Genomic DNA, 22,727 nt, shown 5'->3' with positions numbered 1-22,727 from the left:
CCTGACAGGTGTGGCATATCAAGAAGCTGATTAAACAGCATGATCATTACACAGGTGCACCTTGTGCTGGAGACAAGGCCACTCTATGTGCAGTTTTATCACACAACACAATGCCGCAGACGTTTTGAGGGAGCGTGCAATTTACATGCTGACTGCAGGAATGTCCACCAGAGCTGTTGCCAGTGAATTGAATGTTACTTTCTCTACCATATGCCACCACCCAACGTCGTTTTTATAGAATTTGGCAGTAAAGCCCTTTTTTGGGGAAAAACTCATTCTGATTGGCTGGGCCTTCTATGAGCTGTAACTCAGTAAAGTCTTTGAAATTGTTGTGTTTTATATATATTTTTTCTCTGTGTGTGTATATGTATACATACATATTAATATTAGTGCACCACTGGGTCAAATGTAGTGCACTACATGGAGAATAGGGTGTTATTTTAGACACATACGTAGACAGTATTGATCATTCTCTCTTATGTCATACTCTGCATACTTGTTTTTCTGGTTAGATGTCTGTTTAACCTATCCTGATGCGTCGTTACTGCAGGTCCAGACAGCCCAGTCCGAGGCTAAGATTGTGTCCCAGTACAGCGAGCTGGTGAACGAGGCCAAGGCCCAGTTCCAGAAGGAGCTGAACAGCATCACTCCAGAGATCCAGGCCAACTGGAAGGGACTCAGTAAGTCAGATTCACCCCTACATCTTACTCCCATAACCCACCCACATTTTAACAGTTCGGCTTTGCAGTAAGCCTTTGAAAAACTGTGCACGGCATCAATGACATGCTTAGGTTCAGTTAGTCTTTCTGCGATTCTTCGCCTCCTTGTCAACCGCATTGGAGCAGGTCCAAGCCCCTCTAATGCGTTTTGAGAAGAGAGGATGCAAGGAAAGGTAACTGGTTTAGGCTATAGAACCATGGGGGGCAGGATAAATCGGCTCTTAAATTCACGGACTGGCCCTCGGCCATCTCCCAGCAGGGAAGCTGACTCAAGATGACCTCAACTCCCTGATTGCCCATGCCCACCGACGCATCGACCAGCTAAACCGAGAGCTGGCTGAGCAGAGGGTGAGGGAGCAGATCCACATCGACTCTGCCCTAGAGCAGCAGAAGCTGGAGGACAAGAAGGCCCTGGAGGTGGCCGTCTCCACCGCCCTGGAACACAACCGAGAACAGATGCGTCTGGAGCAGGAGAAGAAGGTGAGCTAAAGGGCCTTTCTTTATTCGTCTAACTATTAACCAAATGATCCTAAGGTCTATACCTCGTTATAGGGCAGCATTCATCCGTTTTGATGGATGGACTTTTCCTTTCCTCGCACAGTAGGTTGTAGCAATCTTGCTAAATGTTTGCTCTGTTGGACACATGAGTAGAATGAGACCCAACTGGGTTGGCGGTTTCGATTGATGACTGCATCTGTGTCCATCACCAGGTAGAGGAGACTCGGGAGGTGATGGAGGCAGAGATGCGGACCCAGCTGCGTAGGCAGGCTGCAGCACACACAGACCACCTGCGTGACGTCCTCAAGGTGCAGGAGCAGGAATTGCGCGCCGAGGCAGAGGAGGCAAGTATATCCATATTGAACATCCCATCTACTGTGACACATACATAATCACAGCCTATCAAACATCCTTCATATTGAAATCCAGGAGATAAGTTTAGCCAGCCAACAAGCCAATTGTTTATTCAGTGTTTTGAGTGCTTGTCACTGCTACAGCTGACCTACTTCCTGTTAATATTTAGCAATGCAAACATTAACCTCTTGGGGCCACCCCTTCCCGTTCTTATCCCGGAAACGGGATTGCTTGACAAGATGCATGGCACAAAATTCAAAACAGCAAAAATCTAATTTCACACCATTTGAAAGATAAACATCTCCTTAATCCAACCACATTGTCCGATTTCAAAGAGGCTTTATGGTGAAAGCATAAAGTTAGATTATGTTAGGAGAGTACATAGACAAAAAATTACACACAGCTGTCACCAATAGCAGAAAACCAGCTAAAATTATGCACTAACCTTTGACAATCTTCATCAGATGACACTCCTAGGACATTATGTTAGACAATGCATGCATTTTTTGTTCTATCGAGTTCATATTTATATCCAAAAACAGCATTTTACATCGGCGCGTAAAATGTATCTCCCCAAAACTGCCGGTGAATTTACAAAAATACTTATTATAAACGTTGATAAAATATTAAACTGTTATTCAAAGAATTATAGATTAACATCTCCTGAATGCAACCGCATTGACAGATTTCAAAATAACTCTACTGGGAAAGCACACTTTGCAATAATCTGAGTACTGCGCTCAGAAAAATACACTAGGCAATACAGATAGCTGCCATTTTGGAGTCATCTAAATGCATAAATAACATTTAGAAATATTCACTTACCTTTAATAATCTTCATCAGAAGGCACTTCCAGAAATCCCAGGTCCACAATAAATGTTGTTTTGTTCGATAAAGTTCATAATTTATGTCCAAGTAACTCCATGTTAGCGCGTTCAGTAAGCTACTCAAAATGTAGGACGCGCGTTGTATAGCATCAATCTTTAGGGCCATTTTAACGTGAAACTTCAGTAATATTTCAACCGGACCATTCCTGTGACTTGAAAAACGTTTTGGAACAGAGCTTCCTCTCTCGTGAATGCGCGCCAATGAAGTGATGTCCTTCCCTGGGTGACCAACTTCCCAGCCTTCTCATTCGGTCTCTGTTCATCATAGACGCCTCAAACAACTTTCTAAAGACTGTTGACATCTAGTGGAAACCTTAGGAAGTGCAAAATGAATCCTTAGTCACTGTGTTCCATTGGCAATGACTTGAAAAAACTACAGGCACAAGATTTTCATTTCCTGCAGGTTTTTGCCTGCCATATGAGTTCTGTTATACTTAGACACCATTCAAACAGTTTTAGAAACTTCAGTGTTTTCTATCCAAATCTACTAATATGCATATTCTAGTTTCTGGGCCAGAGTAGTAACCTGTTCAAATTGGGTACGTTTTTCATCCGGTCATGAAAATACTGCCCCCTAGCCCCAACAGGTTTTAAGAACCCCTAAAATCATATTTAATGCAAACTGAATGAACATGATTTTAATTGTCTCCAGATCCTGAACAGCTCGTTGATGGAGAAGGAGACAGAGTACCGTCGTCTGACACAGGACCAACTGGACAGCTTCACCCTGGACATGAATGCAGCTTACGCCAGGCTCAAGGGCATGGAGGAGGCCATTGACAGTGAGTGAGACAGACACACGCTGTTGTGGTGGGTTCTGTATGAGATACTAAAGTGTAGTCATGTTACCCTACAGGTCATGTTATAGCAGAGGAGGAGGCCCGTAAGGCCCATCAGCTGTGGCTCTCAGTGGAGGCTCTGAACTACACTCTGAAGACTGCTGCCCTAAATGACCCCACCGAGCCCCTAGAGGGCGCCGTGCAGGCCATCAAGGAGAGCTGTGCCGAGGATGAGTTTGCCCAGGCCCTGGCCACTGCCTTGCCCTCCGAGTCACTCAGCCGCGGCGTCTACAGCGAGGCCTCTCTCCGCGCTCGCTTCTACGCCATCCGCCAGCTGGCCCGCCGCGTGGCCTTGATAGACGAGACCCGCAACAGCCTCTACCAGTACTTCCTATCCTACCTGCAGGCCACGCTGCTCTTTGAGAAGGCACAGGAGGCACCCCCTGCCAAGCTGTCGGCCGAAGATCTCGACACGTTCAAGCTGCTCTCCTACGCTGCCTACAGCCTGGAGCATGGAGACCTGGAGTTGGCCGCCAAGCTTGTCAACCAGCTGAAGGGCGAGTCGCGCAGGGTGGCTCAGGACTGGCTCAAAGAGGCCCGGCTCACACTAGAAACGAAACAGGTGGTCAGCCTCCTGTCTGCATACGCCAACGCAGTGGGGTTGGGCACCACCATGGTGCCTTAGATCAGTCCAGGTCCATGACATGGGAGTGTCCTATCTGCATCAACAGCAAGCTCTGCCCTCGCCATGAGGAATTAATTTATGAATAAAGGAAATCTGTTTGAAGCACTACTATACCACTGATGGGCGTATCCCAGAAATGTATTAAAACATGCTCTCTTTAGAACCTTCCCAAGCATCTACAAGAAAATGAGTAGTACTAATGCGTTTGATGTACCTATGGTGTCCTCAGTCAGTGATCTCAGCAGGTGTAATGTATGAGATCCCTCACTGGGTGTGCTGTTTACATCAGTGGTTCCAAACTCCAGTAACCCCAGACACTCACCTGAAAGCTTGACAATTAGTCAAGTTGAATCAGGTGAGTTTGTCTGGGGCTACAACAAAATGTGTACTGTTGAGGGCACTGGAGGGCTGGTGAGGGTATTTGCGTTGGGAACCACTGGTTTAGATAGCTGGACCCTTGATCCAATACCACCCTGTAACTTGTCTCTCACTAGCCTTGTTCACCGTTTCGGCTCACAATGTGTTATTCGCTTTGATCATGTTTCGTGCAGAATCAATTGTCATGCTATTTCCTCCCTGTTAATATTGGATATCAATAAATTGTGGCTGTCCAGTTAGTTGGTACATATTTATTAATCTGTGGTACACTAAATCACATGACTTTCACATTCAGTATGCTGTAGCTAATGCCTCTGCATTTACAATGAATGAATTGTAGTACTGGAGTTGGCTACAAACATGTTACTGTTCAATTCATATTTTGCATTTCAACCTCTGGCCATTCAGAATCGTATGGACGTCAGAGGTTTGGCTCAACCGGTAGATTAAGACCTGTAATCTGTATTAGACTTCATCACTCGGTGACTTCAGTTGAGACCTCCAGCTCAGACAGAATAGTCCTACATGGAAGGGAACAAGGACATAATTAGATATCTGGTGCCCAAAAGAGTTGATCGCACATGAAAAATATAGACCACGTAGTCATACTTCTGTTCTTCAGAGAGCTCAAACTCCTGCAGTACCCTCTCAGCCAGTTTGGGGGTGCTGGGGAGACAGAAGCTAGCTGAGATCTGTACCAGCTCCATAGCGTGCTGAGGGTCGTTGATGCTGGCCAGGAACTCCTCCATCAGCTCCTCACTACAAGAGTACAGTTAATAGATGGGTCAGAACTAGGGTGCCTAGATGGTGTTTACATTTACATAGTATTCACGTAAAGACTTACGATGGAACTCTGTTTTTGGTCTTGAAGAGCTTCAACATATCCCTAGATTTAAAAGATAAGGATTAAAATAGTGAATTATGTCAATTGGCTCAACTTAAGTACCCCATGGCTTTGTGTCCAGGTCTACTCACCATGCCTGCTGCTTCTTCTGGGCTGCCAGTAGGACAGAGGTAATGTTGGTCATGGCAGTGGCTGTCCACTCCAGAGCCATCCTGGCTCCTTGCACCTGCTCATACAGGCTCCTCACATCCAGCGCACACACTGCAAAAGACTCCTGGATCTGCATGAATCCCAATAGATCTCAGTCAGAATGTAGAATACAAAGTAGATGACAATTCACAGTAAAAAAAAGTAATGATGGAAATGTATTTTCTAGCTAGGTGTCCATCTCTGCCTCACCTCAGGACTGTGCTTGTCCCTGGCCATGAGTGACAGCAGCTCCTCCACTAAATCTGACTTGTTGTCATGCCCCATCCGTCGGATGTCTGGGGGGGGTAAACCAAGGCAGAGGTCGATTACAGGCCTTTACAATCTCCAAAGGGCTTATGTCAGACAATCCACATGTTAGTTATTGTTTTGTATTTTTCATTACACTACTATAACCATGTTTCCATCCAGTTATGTGAGTAAAGTCATATCACCACAGCAACAGGAAGTTTCGGCGTAATTTAATGAATGCAGACAATTGATTTGTCAGTAAAAATTAATTATGCAAGATATGCCGGTGGAAACGGCTTTGCGCAAATATTGATAGAATAACATATCTAAGTAAATTTGGAGGCACACGATGACATGGTGTGTGGTCCTCCCACTACGACTCGGGGAAATCATGCAGTTTATTGGACTACAGATTAAATAAATGATGAACTTCACAGGGTGGTGAAAGTGCAGTGTGATCTTGATGCTCCTTTCCAAAAAATAGAGGGTCCTATTCTGGTGACATGATGATCGATGCTTCACAAATGAAAATATTCTCGCTCATCCATAATAATCTCATGTAGACCAGCCTACCCGCGAGCTGTTGGGTAGAGTGCAGTTGCCAAGATCAGAGTAAGAACATTTGCTATGTAATGCAACAGTGGTGACAAAAGTATCGGTAGAGTTGATAATGCGATTGAAACAAACTTTTATTCGGTATGTGAAAATGTATATTTTGTTTGCACTACGTCATCACAAACTGATTTTTAGTCCATTTGATGGAAACATGCCACTGGTGGGAAAATGTTCTTTATGCGGATTCTAGAATATTTGCATGAAAGTCTGTCGCCAATTAGATGGAAACCTAATTAATGAATCTAGCAGTACATTTACTTCCAACCCACCTTTCCATATCTGTGGGATCATGTCCAATCTGTTATCAGTGTCCAGTGCCTGGAGCAGATCTCTCATTCCTTGTGGATTGGGGTAATAGAGCTATGGACCAAAAAAGTTGAGAACATTAGTCTTAGAATGCATGTGAGTATGAATACAATGTAAATGTCAATGTTGCCATGTCTGAGTGCTTACAGAAGGAATCAGTTCTTTGTACCACTTCAGCACCACATCTATGTGTTCCATCATGCAGAGCAGGTTGAACATTCTGCCACTGAACAAACAAGAGGTCAGAGGTGACAGTGTATTGGAATAAGGTGGAGAAATGCTACTCTCCAATGTTGATTTGCAAACCTTTTTAGAAGGTTTACTCACAAATAGATACTCTGTTGGAAGGAATCTCCCAGTAGCCTCCAGTTCTCTCCCACACTGAGCAGGTCATGCACCCTGTACGCTGCCTCAATGTCCTTGGTATCCAGACACTGGGAACAGAGACAACAGGTCTTAAACAGTCACCACAAACATACTGAAATATTCAAATACATACATAGTTGTATTCAAGACTACTTACAATTCTCATGGCACTGGAGAAAAAGTTTACTGGGAGGGAAAATAAAGTCAAAGCTACATTCAAAATGGCATGAATCACTTGGTCAATGAAATTACTGATATGGACCTCTACTATCGGTCTTTAAGATTGAAATGCTGCAGGCATACCATCATCTGGATCCTGAGCAACAAATGTCCTTCCTGCCACCTCAGTCATCACTTCCTGTAGGATATCAGTCTGCCCTTGGGAAGGAGACGCTAGACAGGACAGAGAGAGAAAGATAGTAACAGAAACATGGAACCACTCTCCCCCTAACCTACCACCACAAACCAATCAAGAAACTGTTCAATAGAAATCAAGACAAAATATCTACAGTACCTACTCATTCAAGGGTTTTTTATACTATTTCTACATTCTTGAATAATAGTGAAGACATCAAAACTATGAAATAACACATATGGAATCATGTAGCAACCAAAAAAAAAAAAAAGTGTTAAACAAATCAAAATATATTTTATATGAGATTCTTCAAAGTAGCCACCCTTTGCATCTTGGCATTCTCTCAACCAGCTTCATGAGGTAGTCACCGGGAATGCATTTCAATTAACAGGTGTGCCTTGTTAAAAGTTAATTTGTGGAATTTCTTGCATTAAGAAGGAAAGAAATTCCACAAATTAACTTTTAACAAGGCACACCTGTTAATTGAAATGCATTCCCGGTGACTACCTCATGAAGCTGGTTGAGAGAATGCCAAGAGTGTGCAAAGCTGTCATCAAGGCAAAGGGTGGCTACTTTGATGAATCTAAAATAGATTTTGATTTGTTTAATACTTTTGTGGTTACTACATGATTCCATATGTGTTATTTCATAGTTGTGATGTCTTCACTATTATTCTACAATGTAGAAAATAGTAAAAATAAAGAAAAACCCTTGAATGAGTAGGTGTGTCCAAACCTTTGACTGGTACTGTAGGTATTCACCTGCTTTGTAGAAAATGCCCAGAACATGGTCAAAAGAAGCCAAACTGGGTGCTAAAAGAAAATAAATAATATGTTAGGACACTGCTATAATTCACATATACTGACATTAATTTCCTTCAGGAGTGTTACTGATGCATTCTCTTACTCACCAATGCCCATAGCCTTCATCTCACTGAGCGTGTGCAGAGACTGAGCCCTGGCTAAGGAGCCACAGCGACGAAGGGCCTTCAGCAAAGCATTAAACGTCAGCAGATCGGGCTTCACCTTCTGCTCATTCATCTGCTTTAGTAAGTCCTAAGAACCCAGGAAGGAGGAGAAAAAAAGAAGAGAAATGGGCATGACATAAAAACAAAAACAGGGCAGTCCTTAGACAACAGGAAAAGGTTCTACAGTATAAGTTGCTTCCTATACACTTACAACAATCAGGTCCCATTTCTCAGTGTACCTCTCACGGACTTCTGGTGCCGCAGAGATCAGAGCATTGAAGGTGTGAACATCCGCTGGAGGAGGTAACGACAAGAAATGTTTCAATTCACACACCAAGTATTATCATCAGTAATCAGAACTGTAAATGCCATCCATCATGGCAGACAGAGCAAGAGAGTGTTTTTCTCTCTCTCTCTCTCTCTCTCTCTCTCTCTCTCTCTCTCGTTGAATAATGAGAGTAGAAAACAAATTCAGTTGTTCACATGGACAATAAAGTTGTATTGTATGGCATGTTATCTTTGTAAATATATTCACCAGTCAGTCTGTTGTTCAGCATGTCTGTGTATGCGTTGAATGCCTTCACATGAGCTCCATACTGGGGATTTAATGCACACATTTAATCAGAAACACCTTAGAAACAAACCGACTGTACAGAAAACATTGTCCAATTCAACATCTGACGTACCTTGACCATGCCTCTGATCAAAGCAGAGTATGCTCGTGTGTCACGTTCTGGAAGCAGGTTAAAGATCCTCTCTGCATTGTTGTTCTCCCTGCATGACGAGGTGATACGTTTGTAGGATAGTGCATGTCAATAAAGGCATTACTTGCAACGTTTTCTCTCTAAACGTAACGCCACTCAAACAACTCACCTCCAAACTATCCTCACTAAGTCGGAGGCTCTCCGCAGCCTCCCTTTCCTCCTCCGGCCCTCCTCCTGCACCTCCTGAGCCTGAGGGAAAACCAACAGAGGTCCAGAGGTAAACAACACTGAGCTGTGACAGAACTAGCTATAAAGTATAAACAACAGTGCCTCCCGAGTGGCGCAGTGGTCTAAGGCAGTGCTGGCTATGCCACTAGAGATTCTGGGTTCGAGTCCAGGCCGGCTGCGACCGGGAGACCCATGGGGCGGCCACGATTGGCCCAGCGTCGTCCGGGTTAGGCCGGCAGGGATGTCTTTGTCCCATCCAGCACTAGCGATTCCTGTGGCGGGCCGGGCGCAGTGCATGCTGACACGGTCGCCAGGTTTTTCCTCCGACACATTGGTGCGGCTGGCTTCCGGGTTAAGTGGGCATTGTTTCAAGAAGCAGTGCGGCTTGGTTGGGTTTTGTTTCGAAGAACGCACGGCCCTCGACCTTCGCCTCTCCTGAGTCCGTACGGGAGTTGCAGCGATGAGACAAGACTAATTACCAATTGGATACCACGAAATTGTGGAGAAAAAAAAATTAAGTATAAACAAGTAGAGGCCACATAAATAATATCCTACCACATCTTCTGCCTCTGGCTTGTCATCTTGCACAGGGTCACGGTCTCCATAGAGACAAATAAGGTCCAGCAGGTCATTAGCGGCATCAGTAGACACGGTGGTGCCTGCATAGAGAGAGCGGGCAAACACTTACCAAACAAACATTTCTAATCGCAGTCTTATTGAACCCCCCCATAATACAATGTCAATTGTACTCTATAAATAATACATGACAATTAATAGAAATGTGGGTGACTTACCTGCCTGTAGCAGCTGATCGTACATGTCTACTGCAGCCTTCACCTTCCTCAGCATGATGCGCTCCAGCAGCGCTGCCTCACTCACTTCCTCAATACGCAGCTCCATGGTCTCTGGCATTAAGCACTGTAGGACAGACACACAGCAGTCTCAATTACCTATCTATCATCGTGCAGCTTTCCTCATTCAAAATAACACACTAGAATCAAACTTACTGGAATATGTGGTTCAGCAAAGTCTTTCTGGAAGAACTTGGGGTTTTTGTTGACAATGTGGTTAGCTGCCATTCTGCCAGACTCCTGGGAGAGGGAGTACAATTTCTGTAGAGGACAAAAAAAACATCAGTGCAAACTGGCTAAAAAGAAGCAGCACATTTCCAAAAAACTCCTGTCCATTACTTACAAACTCTGGAGACGTCCTTGGAGTAAGATAAGGATCATCCTGGAACATGTAATGTGGTGCAGTGGGGTCCTGAAAATGATGATTGTGCATTGTTTAGGCCATCATGGCCTACTACTTCTGTCAAAATATACATGGAAATGCAATGCAGACTTCTTACCCTGTTGACGGTGGATGCAAGAGCTTGCAGCACAGCCCATTTGCTCCTGTCAGAGCAAGAATGGTTATTATTCGTCACAATATCAAACAATTGGTAACTTGGTCTTGAGTGATTTCAAATAGATTGAATACAACATACCATGTTTTCTTTTTGGGAATGACAATTGCCTCTGCAGACTCTGTAATAGAGTTAGAAAAAGAAGGATTCTACAATTAACACCATCTATGAAGTACATTATCCTGGTCTGGCTCTTTGTGCTTGAGATTCTTCTACTGGGTGCCATTCATTGATTTAAATGTACCTCTTTCAGTTGATGCATTTTGTTGACAAACGACTGCACTCCATCCAAAGTTCCTGAAATTAATGATGCATTAATCAATAATATAAACATATTTAGAATGAGGTTCATGCAAATAGTTCGGTTGTGCATTGACAGCAAGCTAGCAGTTACTTATGTGACCTCATGTCAGTGAAAAAGCAAATTATGATGATCTGCCTTGTCAGTCACCTGAACAAACATACAACCAATACATTAACAGCTGTCACTGCAATGCCAGCGTAAAGTAAAATTTACCTCCGAAGACAGAATTGTTCAAAATTACTTAGAAGAAAGCGACCATTCTTGTAAATTAAATGCCCTACGTGTTTACCGGGGGCCGCCATTTTGGAAACAACCCCGGGGGCTCATGGTAAGGAATTACGATTTACTTGTTCATAGGGGGGAGCTGCAGTAACACCCACCAACGGATAGTATTATGTGATTGATTAGGTAGCTTTGGTTATGGTGTATGACACAATACTTATTTCGTAATTACTCATATCAATTAACCGGTGACGTATTCACATTTTCAGTTGAATGAGAATACGTGCTTTCTTTTCGCTCCTAACTCCTAATGGTACCGTCCATGAAGAGGAAGGTCCCACGTGTTGGAGAATTCTAGCTTCGTAGCGCATGTGGATTTTACACAGTTCATGTAAGGAACGCATACAATAGAAACAATTTACTTGGATTTTCTAAAGTATGCTTTTTGGGAAAGAAGTACCATGGAGGCGGCTGGAAGGAATGACATTTGGCATGTACTCTGCCGAAGAAATAAGGTAACAATACAAGTTGTTATGAGTGCATATGCACTGAAGCCATAATAACATGCCCCTGCATGACTTTTGCGTTTGGATTTGTGTGTGTTGGACTAGCTAACTATAGTTAACTGGTTAGTGTTCACTGTTCTTGGACTGTCCGTTTGTGGTACTGCTACTATGGATATTATACAACTAGTTAACTGCTAAAGTATTGCATTCAATCATTGCAACATTATCATGTCCTGTTCCCATTTCTCCACAGAAAGTTGAGTGTCAAGAACATTACCAACTTCAGATTCCTGGATAATGTTGGTAATGTTGCCCCCAATGGCCTCTATGACCTGTCATTGGGCCCAGCTGATTCCAAAGAGGTGTGCTCCACCTGTATGCAAGACTTCAACAACTGCCCTGGGCACCTTGGGCACATCGAGCTACCCTTACCCGTATACAACCCACTCTTCTTTGATGTAGGTGAACAACATTGAACACACTTATCCCAGTAGTCATTAGAAGTACATGGCCTGTTTCCAGATAAACCATTACATGATCGAAAACACAGTCGATAGGCTACAAGTTACAATGGGGTACGTCTTCTTTTAAGGTAATATGCTCTCTCACTTCTACTCTGGCACTAGAAACTGTACCTGCTGATCCGAGGGTCATGTCTGAACTGCCACATGCTGTCCTGCCCCAGAGCAGCGATCCATCTCCTGCTGAACCAGCTGAAGCTGCTGGATGTGGGAGCTCTACAGGAGGTCTATGAGCTGGAGCATGTGCTGAACCAGGTGAGCATCACACAGACAGGAGTGGTAATATTAAAAAATAATGATGTCTCTGAAATCACACTGCTGTTTTTGGTAATGTATGTAAGTCTTTTGTTTTGATAGTGTTTGATTCATAAAATTCATCCAAGTTCTGAGTTTTAATCACTCACACAACTGGTTTTGACCCTTTCTCTGTTGCAGTTCCTGGAAGGCAATGCCCAAGCTTCTGGGGTTGAGATCCAGGTGGTGTTAGAGGACTACTGTGCTCATGTCAACAAAGGGAAGACAGGCGGCGATCACAGCTCACCAGTAAGAGCTGATTGTGAATGTGTCATAGAAACTGAACATCACAACTCAGGCCAATGTGATAAAATTGAATGTTTTGTGTTCTCAGATCAAGCATCTCTGTGAGAAGAAGAACAAGCTTATAACACTCTTCTGGAGGGTCCAAATGAACTCCAGGAAATGCCCTCACTGCAAGTAAGTATGGACCATTCTGGTCAATTACCATTTATTTAATTACCAATTCTGTCCCGTGTGAAGCTTCACACTGATTTTTACTGTTCCCAAATAGGAGTGGCCGATCACAAGTGCGCAGGGAGCACAACAGCAAACTGATTGTCACCTTGCCTGCGGCTATGTATAAAGATGGTGCCATCAAGGGACCCGATGAAGGTAATGCATACCATTCAATCTTCTGCTTCAAGATTGGTAATATAGTAGAGGACTAAAAGATGTTGAATAGTTGACATTTCTGCAACTCTGTTGTCCTGAATTGGAAAGTTGAATAAGTGCCCTTGGTCTCTTCTCCTTTTTCAGAAGATGGGATGGCTGGAAAACGTGGATACTTGACCCCTAGCACGGCACGGGATCACATCGCCAAACTGTGGGATAAAGAAGGTTTCTTCCTGAAGTGCTTGTTCTCTGGACTGGAGGAGTTGGAGAGCTCACCCAATGGCATTTACCCTGGCCTTTTCTTCCTGGAGCTTATGGTGGTCCCTCCATGCAGGTGAGGAATCTCTCAGAGAACAGCCTTACAATTTGTGGGTTTGTTTTGAATGTACCGTAATTTCCGGACTATTGAGCGCACCTGAATATAAGCCGCACCCACTGAATTTAAAAAAATATATATTTTGAACATAAATAAGCCGCAGGTGCCTACCGGTACATTGAAACAAATGAACTTTACACAGGCTTGAACGAAACACGGCTTGTAACAAAAATAAATAGGCTTTAACGAAACACGGCTTGTAACAAGTCAATTCCTCACGCTGCTGTTTCCAACGTCTTATCATCGACTCATTAAGACCAAGCTCCGGTGCAGCAGCTCTATTTCCTTTTCCAACAGCCAGATCTATCGCCTTCAATTTGAAAGCTGCATCATATGCATTTCTCCGTGTCTTTGCCATGATGAGGGTGACAAAATGACTACCGTAATCAGAATGATGGGAAGTTTGAGAGCGCTTGATTTAATCTAAACAGTAAACAAAAAAGTTGTTTGACCTTAACCCGTTCGGCAATTTCATTGGTCTAATGAAAGCTTCATGCCGCCAAAAAACTGAGCACGTCACAGAATGTGTATTTTTTTTGTTGTTGAGAATTTTCTTTAAAAGGCGGGACAAATCCATATATTAGCCGCGTCATTGTTTAAGCCGCGAGGTCCAAAGCGTGGGAAAAAAGTTGCGGCTTATAGTCCGGAATTTACGGTAGTTATTTGCTTCTGTTAGTTATTGATAAGATAGTGTCTGGAATTGCATCACAAAAAAACTCCTAGTTGTGAAGCTTTCCAGTAACTTATGAGAGTAACCCTCTTGTTTTCCCCAGGTATCGGCCCATTAACCGTCTGGGAGACCAGATGTTCACTAACGGCCAGACGGTTAACATGCAGGCAGTGATGAAGGACAGTGGCGTTATCCAGAAGCTCCTAGCACTTCTAGCTGGAGAGAAGCTGAAAGAAAAGGAGTTGGAGCTGGAGGAGGTATGTGAACCGATGGAGTGGGGTCGCATTTGCTCTTTAAACATTATTTTGAGGGAATGAAAAGGTCAAAGGTGACACACTTGATTTTCCATGTATGTATATAAATTAACCTTTTATTAGTTCGTCATCTCGTACGGTATTTTTGATTTGATTCTGTTTTACCTCACTAAGTCTTAAGAAATGTTAAAAACATACAGAACATTTAAAAAAACAACGAAAGCAAAGTCAAGACACACAAACACGGCTCCACATTCCTAGAAATATATATCTGGGCCTTTTGCATGAAATAAAGTTAACCAATTGTGTGTTAAGTGTTGCCATTCCTCTGTACTCTAAATTTAAAGGTACAGGAAGCCGACCCCTCTCAGACAGACCAGGCCTTCCTGGCAGGGATCCCCGGTGTCACACTCACAGATAAACTCTACAACACCTGGATTCGGCTCCAGAGTCACGTCAACATAGTCTTTGACAGTGACATGGACAAACTGATGACGGAGAAGTACCCTGGCATTCGTCAGGTATGTTTTCCCATGGGAATCTATTGCCACCTGCTCCATATATCCAGCATTTTAGCCAAAGGGAGTGAAAAATGTCAGTATACCTTCATCTTCCAACCCATACATTTATTTGTTCATGCTGACCCTGTTTTCTCTTTCAGATCTTAGAGAAGAAGGATGGTTTGTTCAGGAAGCACATGATGGGTAAACGTGTGGACTATGCAGCACGCTCTGTTATTTGTCCTGACATGTACATTGGGACCAATGAGATTGGAGTACCCATGGTAAGAGTCATTGCCTTTGCCTGCATTCTGCATGTCCATTGATAGTTGGAGCGTTGTGTGAGCTCGCATGATAAACTCCATCTGGTTTCCTACAGGTGTTTGCCACCAAGCTGACTTACCCTCAACCTGTGACGCCTTGGAATGTTAAGGAGCTGAGGCAGGCAGTTCTGAACGGGCCCAATGTCCACCCTGGGGCCTCCATGGTCATTAACGAGGACGGCTCCCGCACCATCCTGAGCAGTACTAACCTCACCCAGAGAGAGGCCATCGCCAAGCAGCTCCTCACACCCTGCACCGGGCAGCACATGATGCCCATGAAGATAGTAAGGCCTATCTTTCTAACACCACTTACACCAGCCGTTTCCTCTCCCTATATAATGGTTCCTTGATTCCTGATTAACCTTAATTCATTTTTATTGTAATCTCATATACTTTCCCACTAAAATGTCACTTCATTAAAGATGGTATAACTAGTCTCCTTGCATTTCATCTTTCTATTATATTTGCCATCTATTGAGCAATGTTCATATTCTCATAGGTGAATCGTCACATCAAGAATGGCGACGTCCTGCTCCTCAACCGGCAGCCAACACTGCATCGGCCGTCCATCCAGGCTCACTGCGCCCGCATCCTGCCAGGGGAGAAAGTGTTAAGGCTTCACTACGCTAACTGTAAGGCCTACAACGCTGACTTTGATGGGGATGAGATGAATGCCCATTTCCCTCAGAGTGAACTGGGCAGGGCTGAGGCCTACACACTCGTCAGCACTGACCAGCAGTACCTTGTGCCCAAGGTGATTGCTCAGCCTTACTAAATGTATATATTTTTTGCAAACATACAAATTCCTAATTCTTGAGAGGAATTTAATGATGTTGTATGTTTGATAGATAAGCTATTGTTTGCTCACCCTCAACACCTACTGTTGCTGTACAGCCTCACTGCCTTGTCTCTGTCCCCCAGGATGGGAAGCCTCTGGCGGGTCTGATCCAGGATCACATGGTGTCAGGCACTAGGATGACCATCCGCGGCTGCTTCTTCTCCCGTGACCAGTACACTGAGCTGGTCTACCGAGGTCTAACCGACAAGGTCGGCAGAGTCAAGCTGCTGCCGCCCGCCATACTCAAACCATTCCCTCTCTGGACTGGGAAACAGGTGCAGAAGGACCTACCCATGGGTTGAGAGGTTTAGTAGGTCATAATTCATAATTGTACAGGTAATAACACAGGTGTCCTTTGTCATTCAGGTGGTGTCTACACTACTGATGAACGTCATCCCAGGAAACCACATCCCTCTGAACCTGACAGGGAAGGCCAAGATCCCCAGTAAGGCCTGGATCAAGGAGTCTCCACGCTGTGTTCCTGGCTACAAGCCTGAAACCATGTGTGACTCCCAGGTCAGACTGTTCACTAACAGTACTACTCAACTTACCAATGTTGCACATGTACCCACCTTGATTTGATTTATTTTATTATTAGTGTCATAGTTTGTATTAGCTGTATGTTAAACAATTCTTTTGACTTTGTGCAATGCACACCTAGTCCTAGACTTTGCCATTAACTGTGTCTGATCCTACAGGTGATCTTCCGTCAGGGAGAGTTGCTGGTGGGGGTGTTGGACAAGGCCCACTATGGCAGCTCTGCATACGGCCTGGTCCACTGCTGCTACGAGCTGTATGGAGGAGAGACCAGTGGTAAACTCCTCAGCTGCCTGGCTCGTCTCTTCACTGCCTACCTCCAGCTGTACCGGGGCTTCACTATGGGTAAGGCATGGGCTTCATCCCAACTTCAACCTTATTCCCTATATAGCCCACTACCTTTGACAAATGTAGTGCCCAATATAGGCAATAGGGTGCTATTTGGGACATACTAACAGGTGTTCTAGATCTATCTGAACAGACTCGGGGATCCATCACAAGGCTCTCTCAAAATCGAAGGGTTATTTATTGAATTAATTTCAGGTGTGGAGGATATCTTGGTGAAACTAGGAGCCAACAGACAGAGAAAGCAGATCATAAAAGAGTCTGTCACTTGTGGGACTAAGGTAAAGATGCCAGTATCAATCAGTTGATCCACATGTTCCAGGAACAAATAAACAAATTGAATGACATGCATTAGTGTGGCAGTAACAGTTGTTTGCTCTGGTGTAACCCAGGCCCTGCAGGCAGCCTTTAACCTTCCTGACACCGTGGACGAGAGTGAGGCTAGGGGCCGCTGGCAGGACGCCCACCTCAACCCAGACCAGAGAGACTTCAACATGGTGGACCTCAAGTTTAAGGAGGTGGCCAATCAGGTCAACAACGACATCAACAAGGTGAGCTACGTGGGAGTTTGCGTTGTTTGGTTTGCTCATCCTTCAGTTTTGTGAAGAGGTTACCATCAGATGGTTGTCATCATCTGTTTGCATGTGACTGTCAGGCCATCATTGTAAAGAAGAATATATTCCTTAGTGGTCCTCTGTAGCACAGTTGGTAGAGCATGGTTCTTCCAATGCCAGGATAGTGGGTTCGATTCCCGGGGCCACCCATACGTTAAAAAGAATGTATGCACACATCACTATAAGTCGCTTTGGATGAAAGTTTCTGCATATATTTCTAAGGGACTTTGATAGGAAAGTTGAAAGGAGTTCCTGGTAGCAGAAAACACTGCTGTACGGTTTTGACTGATGTTATTTTCTCCTGCCAGGTGGTCATGCCCCTGGGTCTCCACTGCAGCTTCCCTGAGAACAACCTCCAGCTGATGGTGCAGTCTGGGGCTAAAGGCTCCACTGTCAATACCATGCAGGTACTCCTTTAAGGAACACAGCAGACATCAAACCATAAAGAGACACAACAGATATGCATTTTGTCTCCATGTGTACCAATCATAACTTGATGAGTACGTTTCTTTTGTTAGATCTCATGTCTGCTGGGTCAGATTGAGCTGGAGGGCCGACGTCCTCCCCTGATGCCTTCTGGGAAATCTCTGCCCTGCTTTCAGCCGTACGAAAGTTCGCCCCGCTCTGGAGGTTTTGTGTCTGGCAGGTTCCTGACAGGAATCAAGCCCCCGGTACGTGACTTCTCTCTGCCCCAAGTTGTGTGTTTGATTGTTCCACTTCATAATTGAAGGTCTCTGAATGTTCATGATTCATTGTTGCAGGAGTTTTTCTTCCATTGCATGGCTGGCCGGGAGGGTCTGGTAGATACAGCTGTTAAGACCAGTCGATCAGGGTACCTTCAGAGGTGAGCTGGCATTACAGAAATCTGAACGTTTTTACAGAAGTGTGAATGTCTACGTCCCAAATGGCACCCTATTCCCTATATAGTACACAGCTTTTGACCAGAGTCCTGTGGGATTCACACGATATTTAAATTTCCCCCTTTCTGAACTGACTCATTGTGGTTCCAGATGTGTGATCAAACATCTGGAGGGCCTGGTGGTTCAGTATGACCTGACTGTGAGGGACAGTGACGGCAGCGTGGTCCAGTTTCTCTATGGAGAGGATGGCCTGGACGTCCCCAAGACACAGTTCCTCCAGCCAAGGCAGTTTCCCTTCATACAGGACAACTATGAGGTAGGAATTGGCGCTGCTCCAGTCAACTGATCCTGTTTTCTAAAGTGTTTGAGACTGAAAGCACGTCTTTATTTCAAGACCGTGCATGGCAAACATTGCATCCATAATTTTTTTAAAGATGACTTTTTGCAGCACTCATTTAGAATTTCCCGTTACTCACAGGTCATCAGAAAGTTAAAGTGCTTGGATGAGGTCCTGGCCAAACTGGACCCTCAGGCTGCCACCAACCATTTCAAAGCCATCAGGAAGTGGAAAGCCAAGAGGGAGCATCTTTCTCCCAGAGAGGGGGCCTTCCTGCTCTTCTCCCAGAAGAAACTGAAGAAGACAGAGTGCCAGACTCTAGAGAACCTGGCCAATGGCAGGGATACTGCCACTCTGAAGGTAATGTATTGTCCCACTGCTGCAACACCGCAATGTTATCAGATTAAATATCCCTCCACAACTATTTACCAATTTTTGGGGGATTTGGGATGTATTATTTGTCGTTCTACTTTTTCAATGTGACATATCAAACTCTGTGGTAGTTTGCTGTTTTGTTTAACGTTCTAATATGTTACCTTCCCATGTTTCTTAGCTGGTGGATAGATGGAGTTCTCTAGACCAGGACAGCAAATCTAAGTACCTGAAGAAGACTTCACATTGTCCTGAGCCCTGCCTGAGCCTGTTCCGGCCTGACATCTCATTTGGGTCAGTGTCAGAGACATTTGACAGCATTGTGGAGTCCTATCTAAAGGACATCCAAGTCAAGCAGTTAGCTGAGGGAAGCTCGAAGAACCTTGATGCACAAAGGTGAGATTTCAATCCAGATCGTCTATATTGCATATAGTATTTACCTAAATTGACATTTTAGAGCGGCGGCAGGTAGCCTAGTGGTTAGAGAGTTGGGCCAGTAACCGAAAGGTTGCTAGATGGGATCCCTGAGCTGACAAGGTAAAAATGTGTCATTCTGCTCCTGAACAAGGCAGTTAACCCACTGTTCGGTGGCCATCACTGTAAATAAGAATTTGTTCTTAACTGACTTGCGAAGTTAAATAAAGGTAAAATAAAGAATAATACGTCTTTTAAAAATGACAAAATTTAGATGTTGAAACTAAGATTGGGCTGTTGTACATACTTTTAGAAGCCATTGTAGCTACTGAATTTTTTTACTGAGTGCTTAGGTTATGTCATGGTCTCCACTCTGTCTATGCAGACTGAAGCATCTGCTGCAGCTGAAGTGGCAGCGAGCCCTGTGTGACCCAGGGGAGGCGGTGGGTCTGCTGGCTGCTCAGAGCATCGGAGAGCCTTCCACCCAGATGACCCTCAACACCTTCCACTTTGCCGGCAGGGGGGAGATGAACGTTACCCTCGGTATCCCAAGGTACAGTATGGTCTCCCCTGGAATATAACGGTGCAATGACTCTTTGCCAGAATAAAATGTACAAACTCTGGACATTAGTGGCTGAATATTGTCTGCACCCACAGGCTTAGAGAAATATTGATGATTGCCAGTTCCAGCATCAAGACTCCGATGATGAGTATTCCTGTGTTAAACAGTAAAAAAGCCATCAAGCGGGTGAAGACACTAAGGAAGAAGCTGACTCGTGTGTGTCTAGCTGAGGTTATTACATTGGCTCTATTTACTTACTGTTTATGAACCATTACATCCCAAAGTAATTCAATCGTTACTACCACAGAAATATATAATACATTTTTCTATGGTTATCACTCCATCCTTGTGTTTCAATGAATTGTGAGTCGAGAGTCATTATTCTGTCCATTGTTGTTCAAAGGTGTTGCACAAAGTGGACGTCCTGGAGACACTCCGGGTGAAGAACAAACGACAGAAGGACCGCGTCTTCAAGATCACCTTCCGCTTTCTTTCCCCAGAGCGCTACCAGGAAGACAAGATGCTGACTCCCCATCAGATCCTCCACTACATGGAGAACAGGTGAGCTATTAGAACCAGCGCTGGGCCCACACATTCTCCTGCCAACCCGTGTGTGTGTGACAATCAGATCACGGTTACTAGTCCCACAAACGTACTTCCGTGTTGTCGGTCTGAACCAATGTAAGGCATTCTTTGCTACCTTGTCTTTTCCAGATTCTTCCGCCTACTACTGGAGGCCATTAAGAAGCGCAATACCAAGCTGGCCTCAATCAACGCAGTGGAAACACGCAAGGCTACAGTACGAGATAATGACCAGGATGTAGGGGACTCCTCAGCTGGACAGGTGTGTTAAACAAGCATGGACTTTTCCCTATTCATCTGTTCCTTTCAGCCATAGCTTTACATTTGGCTTTACAACCTGGACTTAATCATTACCAAAGTGACCATTGTTCTTAAATGTAGAATTATGCTACTTTTGTACCTATTTTCATTTGTGTAAGTAATTTCTTTGTAGGAGAGTGGAGAAGGGGATGGGGATGGGGAGGAGAGCAGGATTGTGGACGACGTGGGGAATGAGGGAGACGCTGACGCCTCGGATGCGAAAAGGAGAGAGAATCAGGAGGAGGAAGTGGATTATGAGAGTGAGGAGGGAGAGGATGCTGAGGAGGGAGAGGACCTGGTGGATGAAAAAGACGAGCAGGCAGAGGAGAACTCTGAAGAGGTGCCTGATGAGGTGCCCGGTGACCTGGCCACTGCAGGGCCTGTTGGTGCTGGGACAAGGAAGAGGTCGAAGCAGAAAAGCACACACACACAGGACAGCATGAGGGTCAACACTGTGCTGGAAACTAGTTCCAGCATCGAGGACTATTCCTATGACAGCCAGCAGGGTCTCTGGTGTGAGGTATGTACCCCCAGTCTGTGCCCTTCTGTCTGATTTTTGGAATATTACTTTCTGGGTTTAAGATACTAAAATACTTATTTCAGCCAATGGTTGCCTCATTGATGGTCCAAATTGTTTCTCACGAAACCAAGTATTTGACTTGGATATAAATGTTTTGAATGTGGATTGAGTGGAGTTTTGCATTTCTCTGTTTGTCAGGTTACGCTCGTCCTGCCTGTCAGCAAGGTGCACTTTGACCTGACGTCGCTGGTGGTGGCCGTGGCCCAAAATGCAGTGGTGATGGAGACTAAGGGCATCACCAGATGTCTGCTCAGTGAGGTCACTAAGAAAGATGGCTCCAAGGAGCTGGAGCTCAAAACTGAGGGCATCAACATGCACGAGCTGTTTAACCACAGTGAAGTGAGTGATAATCCACAAACTTTCACATGTATAGAGTACTTGTACAGTAAAAACATAATTTCTTCATGTGGGTATCTTTGTTTATACATTCTATGCTATACTGTTTTAATCTCAGATTCTTGATGTGAATCGGCTGTACTCCAATGAGGTCCACGCCATGGCAAACACGTATGGCATTGAGGTGGCCCTGAGAGTCATTGAGAAGGAAATTAAAGATGTCTTCGCTGTCTACGGTACAAACAGGCTCACAACTTCTTTAGCTATCTACTCATTTCCCAACAACAGGCTCTGGAGAGCTGTGTGATCTCCTCTCTGAGTCTCTCTGCTCTCCTTTCCTGTGCAGGTATTGAGGTGGACCCCAGGCATTTATCCTTGGTGGCCGACTACATGTGTTTTGAGGGCATGTACAAACCTCTAAACCGCTTCGCCATCCAGTCCAACTCCTCTCCACTGCAACAGATGACCTTCGAGACCAGCTACAAGTTCCTGAAGCAGGCCACTATGCTGGGTAGGCATTATTACACAACACATCTGTAGGCTGTACACATAATGCAACAGGAGACGTAATACATCATAAAACAAATGGAGCAATGCATGGTCTGCCCCTCACCAGTTGTTGGTTTAACCAGGTGTCTGGTCTTTGCTCTCTCAACAGGCTCCCATGATAAGTTGGTCTCTCCCTCAGCTTGCTTAGTGGTGGGTAAGGTTGTAAAAGGAGGGACCGGGATCTTTGATCTCAAGCAGCCATTGCAATAAATGTTGTTAAATGCATCAGGTACCCATAGCCTCCATATCTAGATATTTCAAAGGAAGGAAGTGAACGCACCAGTTCACTGCAAGTGCCATTGTTATGACAATGAGGAAAGGGACTGTTTTTTTTTATTTGTTGCATGTTTTCTTATATTTGACTATTAAATATGTATTGAAGTG

The 22,727-nt window shown here is 44.5% G+C and overlaps 3 protein-coding genes across 8 annotated transcripts in view; 2 read left to right on the top strand and 1 right to left on the bottom strand.

Moving 5' to 3' along the window:
• The window catches only part of immt (inner membrane protein, mitochondrial (mitofilin)), a 17,387-nt gene extending 12,847 nt beyond the window's left edge, over positions 1–4,540 (top strand). For 3 of the 4 annotated variants that reach the window (XM_045724074.1, XM_045724076.2, XM_082956009.1), the window contains 5 exons: positions 551–680; positions 976–1,199; positions 1,430–1,561; positions 3,112–3,241; positions 3,316–4,540. In XM_045724074.1, the coding sequence (XP_045580030.1) occupies positions 551–680; positions 976–1,199; positions 1,430–1,561; positions 3,112–3,241; positions 3,316–3,923 (1,224 nt within the window). In that variant the 3' untranslated portion in view covers positions 3,924–4,540. The remainder of the gene's footprint in view (positions 1–550; positions 681–975; positions 1,200–1,429; positions 1,562–3,111; positions 3,242–3,315) is intronic. The other variant, XM_045724075.1, reaches the window with a different exon arrangement.
• Positions 4,538–11,174, bottom strand: ptcd3 (pentatricopeptide repeat domain 3). Of its 3 annotated transcripts, none has more exons than XM_082956010.1 (24): positions 11,050–11,174; positions 10,777–10,829; positions 10,614–10,653; positions 10,476–10,521; positions 10,319–10,387; positions 10,132–10,236; positions 9,919–10,042; positions 9,680–9,783; positions 9,066–9,145; positions 8,879–8,966; positions 8,728–8,788; positions 8,404–8,486; positions 8,136–8,280; positions 7,987–8,037; positions 7,174–7,263; positions 7,028–7,056; positions 6,832–6,938; positions 6,652–6,730; positions 6,468–6,558; positions 5,545–5,630; positions 5,277–5,425; positions 5,146–5,187; positions 4,911–5,060; positions 4,538–4,822 (listed from the first exon to the last, which is right to left on the bottom strand). In XM_082956010.1, exons 1-24 carry the CDS (start codon positions 11,136–11,138, stop codon positions 4,777–4,779), a joined length of 2,007 nt encoding a protein of 668 aa, XP_082812136.1. In that variant the 5' UTR covers positions 11,139–11,174; the 3' UTR covers positions 4,538–4,776. The 3 variants fall into 3 exon arrangements, with proteins under 3 accessions (XP_082812136.1, XP_045580034.1, XP_082812137.1); XM_045724078.1 differs by having other exon boundaries at positions 4,946–5,060; XM_082956011.1 differs by lacking the exon at positions 5,146–5,187.
• polr1a (RNA polymerase I subunit A) lies at positions 11,175–22,727 on the top strand. The gene is made up of 32 exons (XM_045724073.1): positions 11,175–11,573; positions 11,818–12,022; positions 12,191–12,340; positions 12,521–12,628; positions 12,714–12,799; positions 12,894–12,994; positions 13,139–13,328; positions 14,144–14,297; positions 14,642–14,815; positions 14,956–15,078; positions 15,174–15,401; positions 15,617–15,871; positions 16,039–16,230; positions 16,322–16,471; positions 16,654–16,837; positions 17,036–17,118; positions 17,230–17,388; positions 17,760–17,858; positions 17,970–18,122; positions 18,213–18,295; positions 18,462–18,627; positions 18,790–19,008; positions 19,202–19,416; positions 19,820–19,987; positions 20,092–20,227; positions 20,400–20,557; positions 20,711–20,840; positions 21,012–21,398; positions 21,597–21,797; positions 21,913–22,030; positions 22,141–22,305; positions 22,453–22,727. Exons 1-32 carry the CDS (start codon positions 11,497–11,499, stop codon positions 22,551–22,553), a joined length of 5,118 nt encoding a protein of 1,705 aa, XP_045580029.1. The 5' UTR covers positions 11,175–11,496; the 3' UTR covers positions 22,554–22,727.

The sequence above is a fragment of the Salmo salar genome, chromosome 09, assembly GCF_965601325.2.
Source record: "Salmo salar chromosome 09, fSalSal1, whole genome shotgun sequence".
Classification (NCBI taxonomy): Eukaryota; Metazoa; Chordata; class Actinopteri; order Salmoniformes; family Salmonidae; genus Salmo; species Salmo salar.
Note: the sequence above shows the minus strand (reverse complement) of the source record. Positions and strands in the feature narration are given on the sequence as shown.

Bases quoted from the DNA above. Each gene is read 5' to 3' on its own strand.
- ptcd3 (XM_082956010.1), bottom strand. From the start codon at position 11,138: ATGGCGGCCCCCGGTAAACACGTAGGGCATTTAATTTACAAGAATGGT. The intron at 9,146-9,679 runs GTAGGATATTAT...GTTTTCCCTCAG, and splicing joins AGCCAGAGGCAGAAGATGTG to GCTCAGGAGGTGCAGGAGGA. The intron at 6,559-6,651 runs GTAAGCACTCAG...TTTGGTCCATAG, and splicing joins ACAAAGAACTGATTCCTTCT to CTCTATTACCCCAATCCACA.
- polr1a (XM_045724073.1), top strand. From the start codon at position 11,497: ATGCTTTTTGGGAAAGAAGTACCATGGAGGCGGCTGGAAGGAATGACA. The intron at 14,816-14,955 runs GTATGTTTTCCC...TTTCTCTTTCAG, and splicing joins AGTACCCTGGCATTCGTCAG to ATCTTAGAGAAGAAGGATGG. The intron at 22,306-22,452 runs GTAGGCATTATT...CTCTCTCAACAG, and splicing joins GAAGCAGGCCACTATGCTGG to GCTCCCATGATAAGTTGGTC.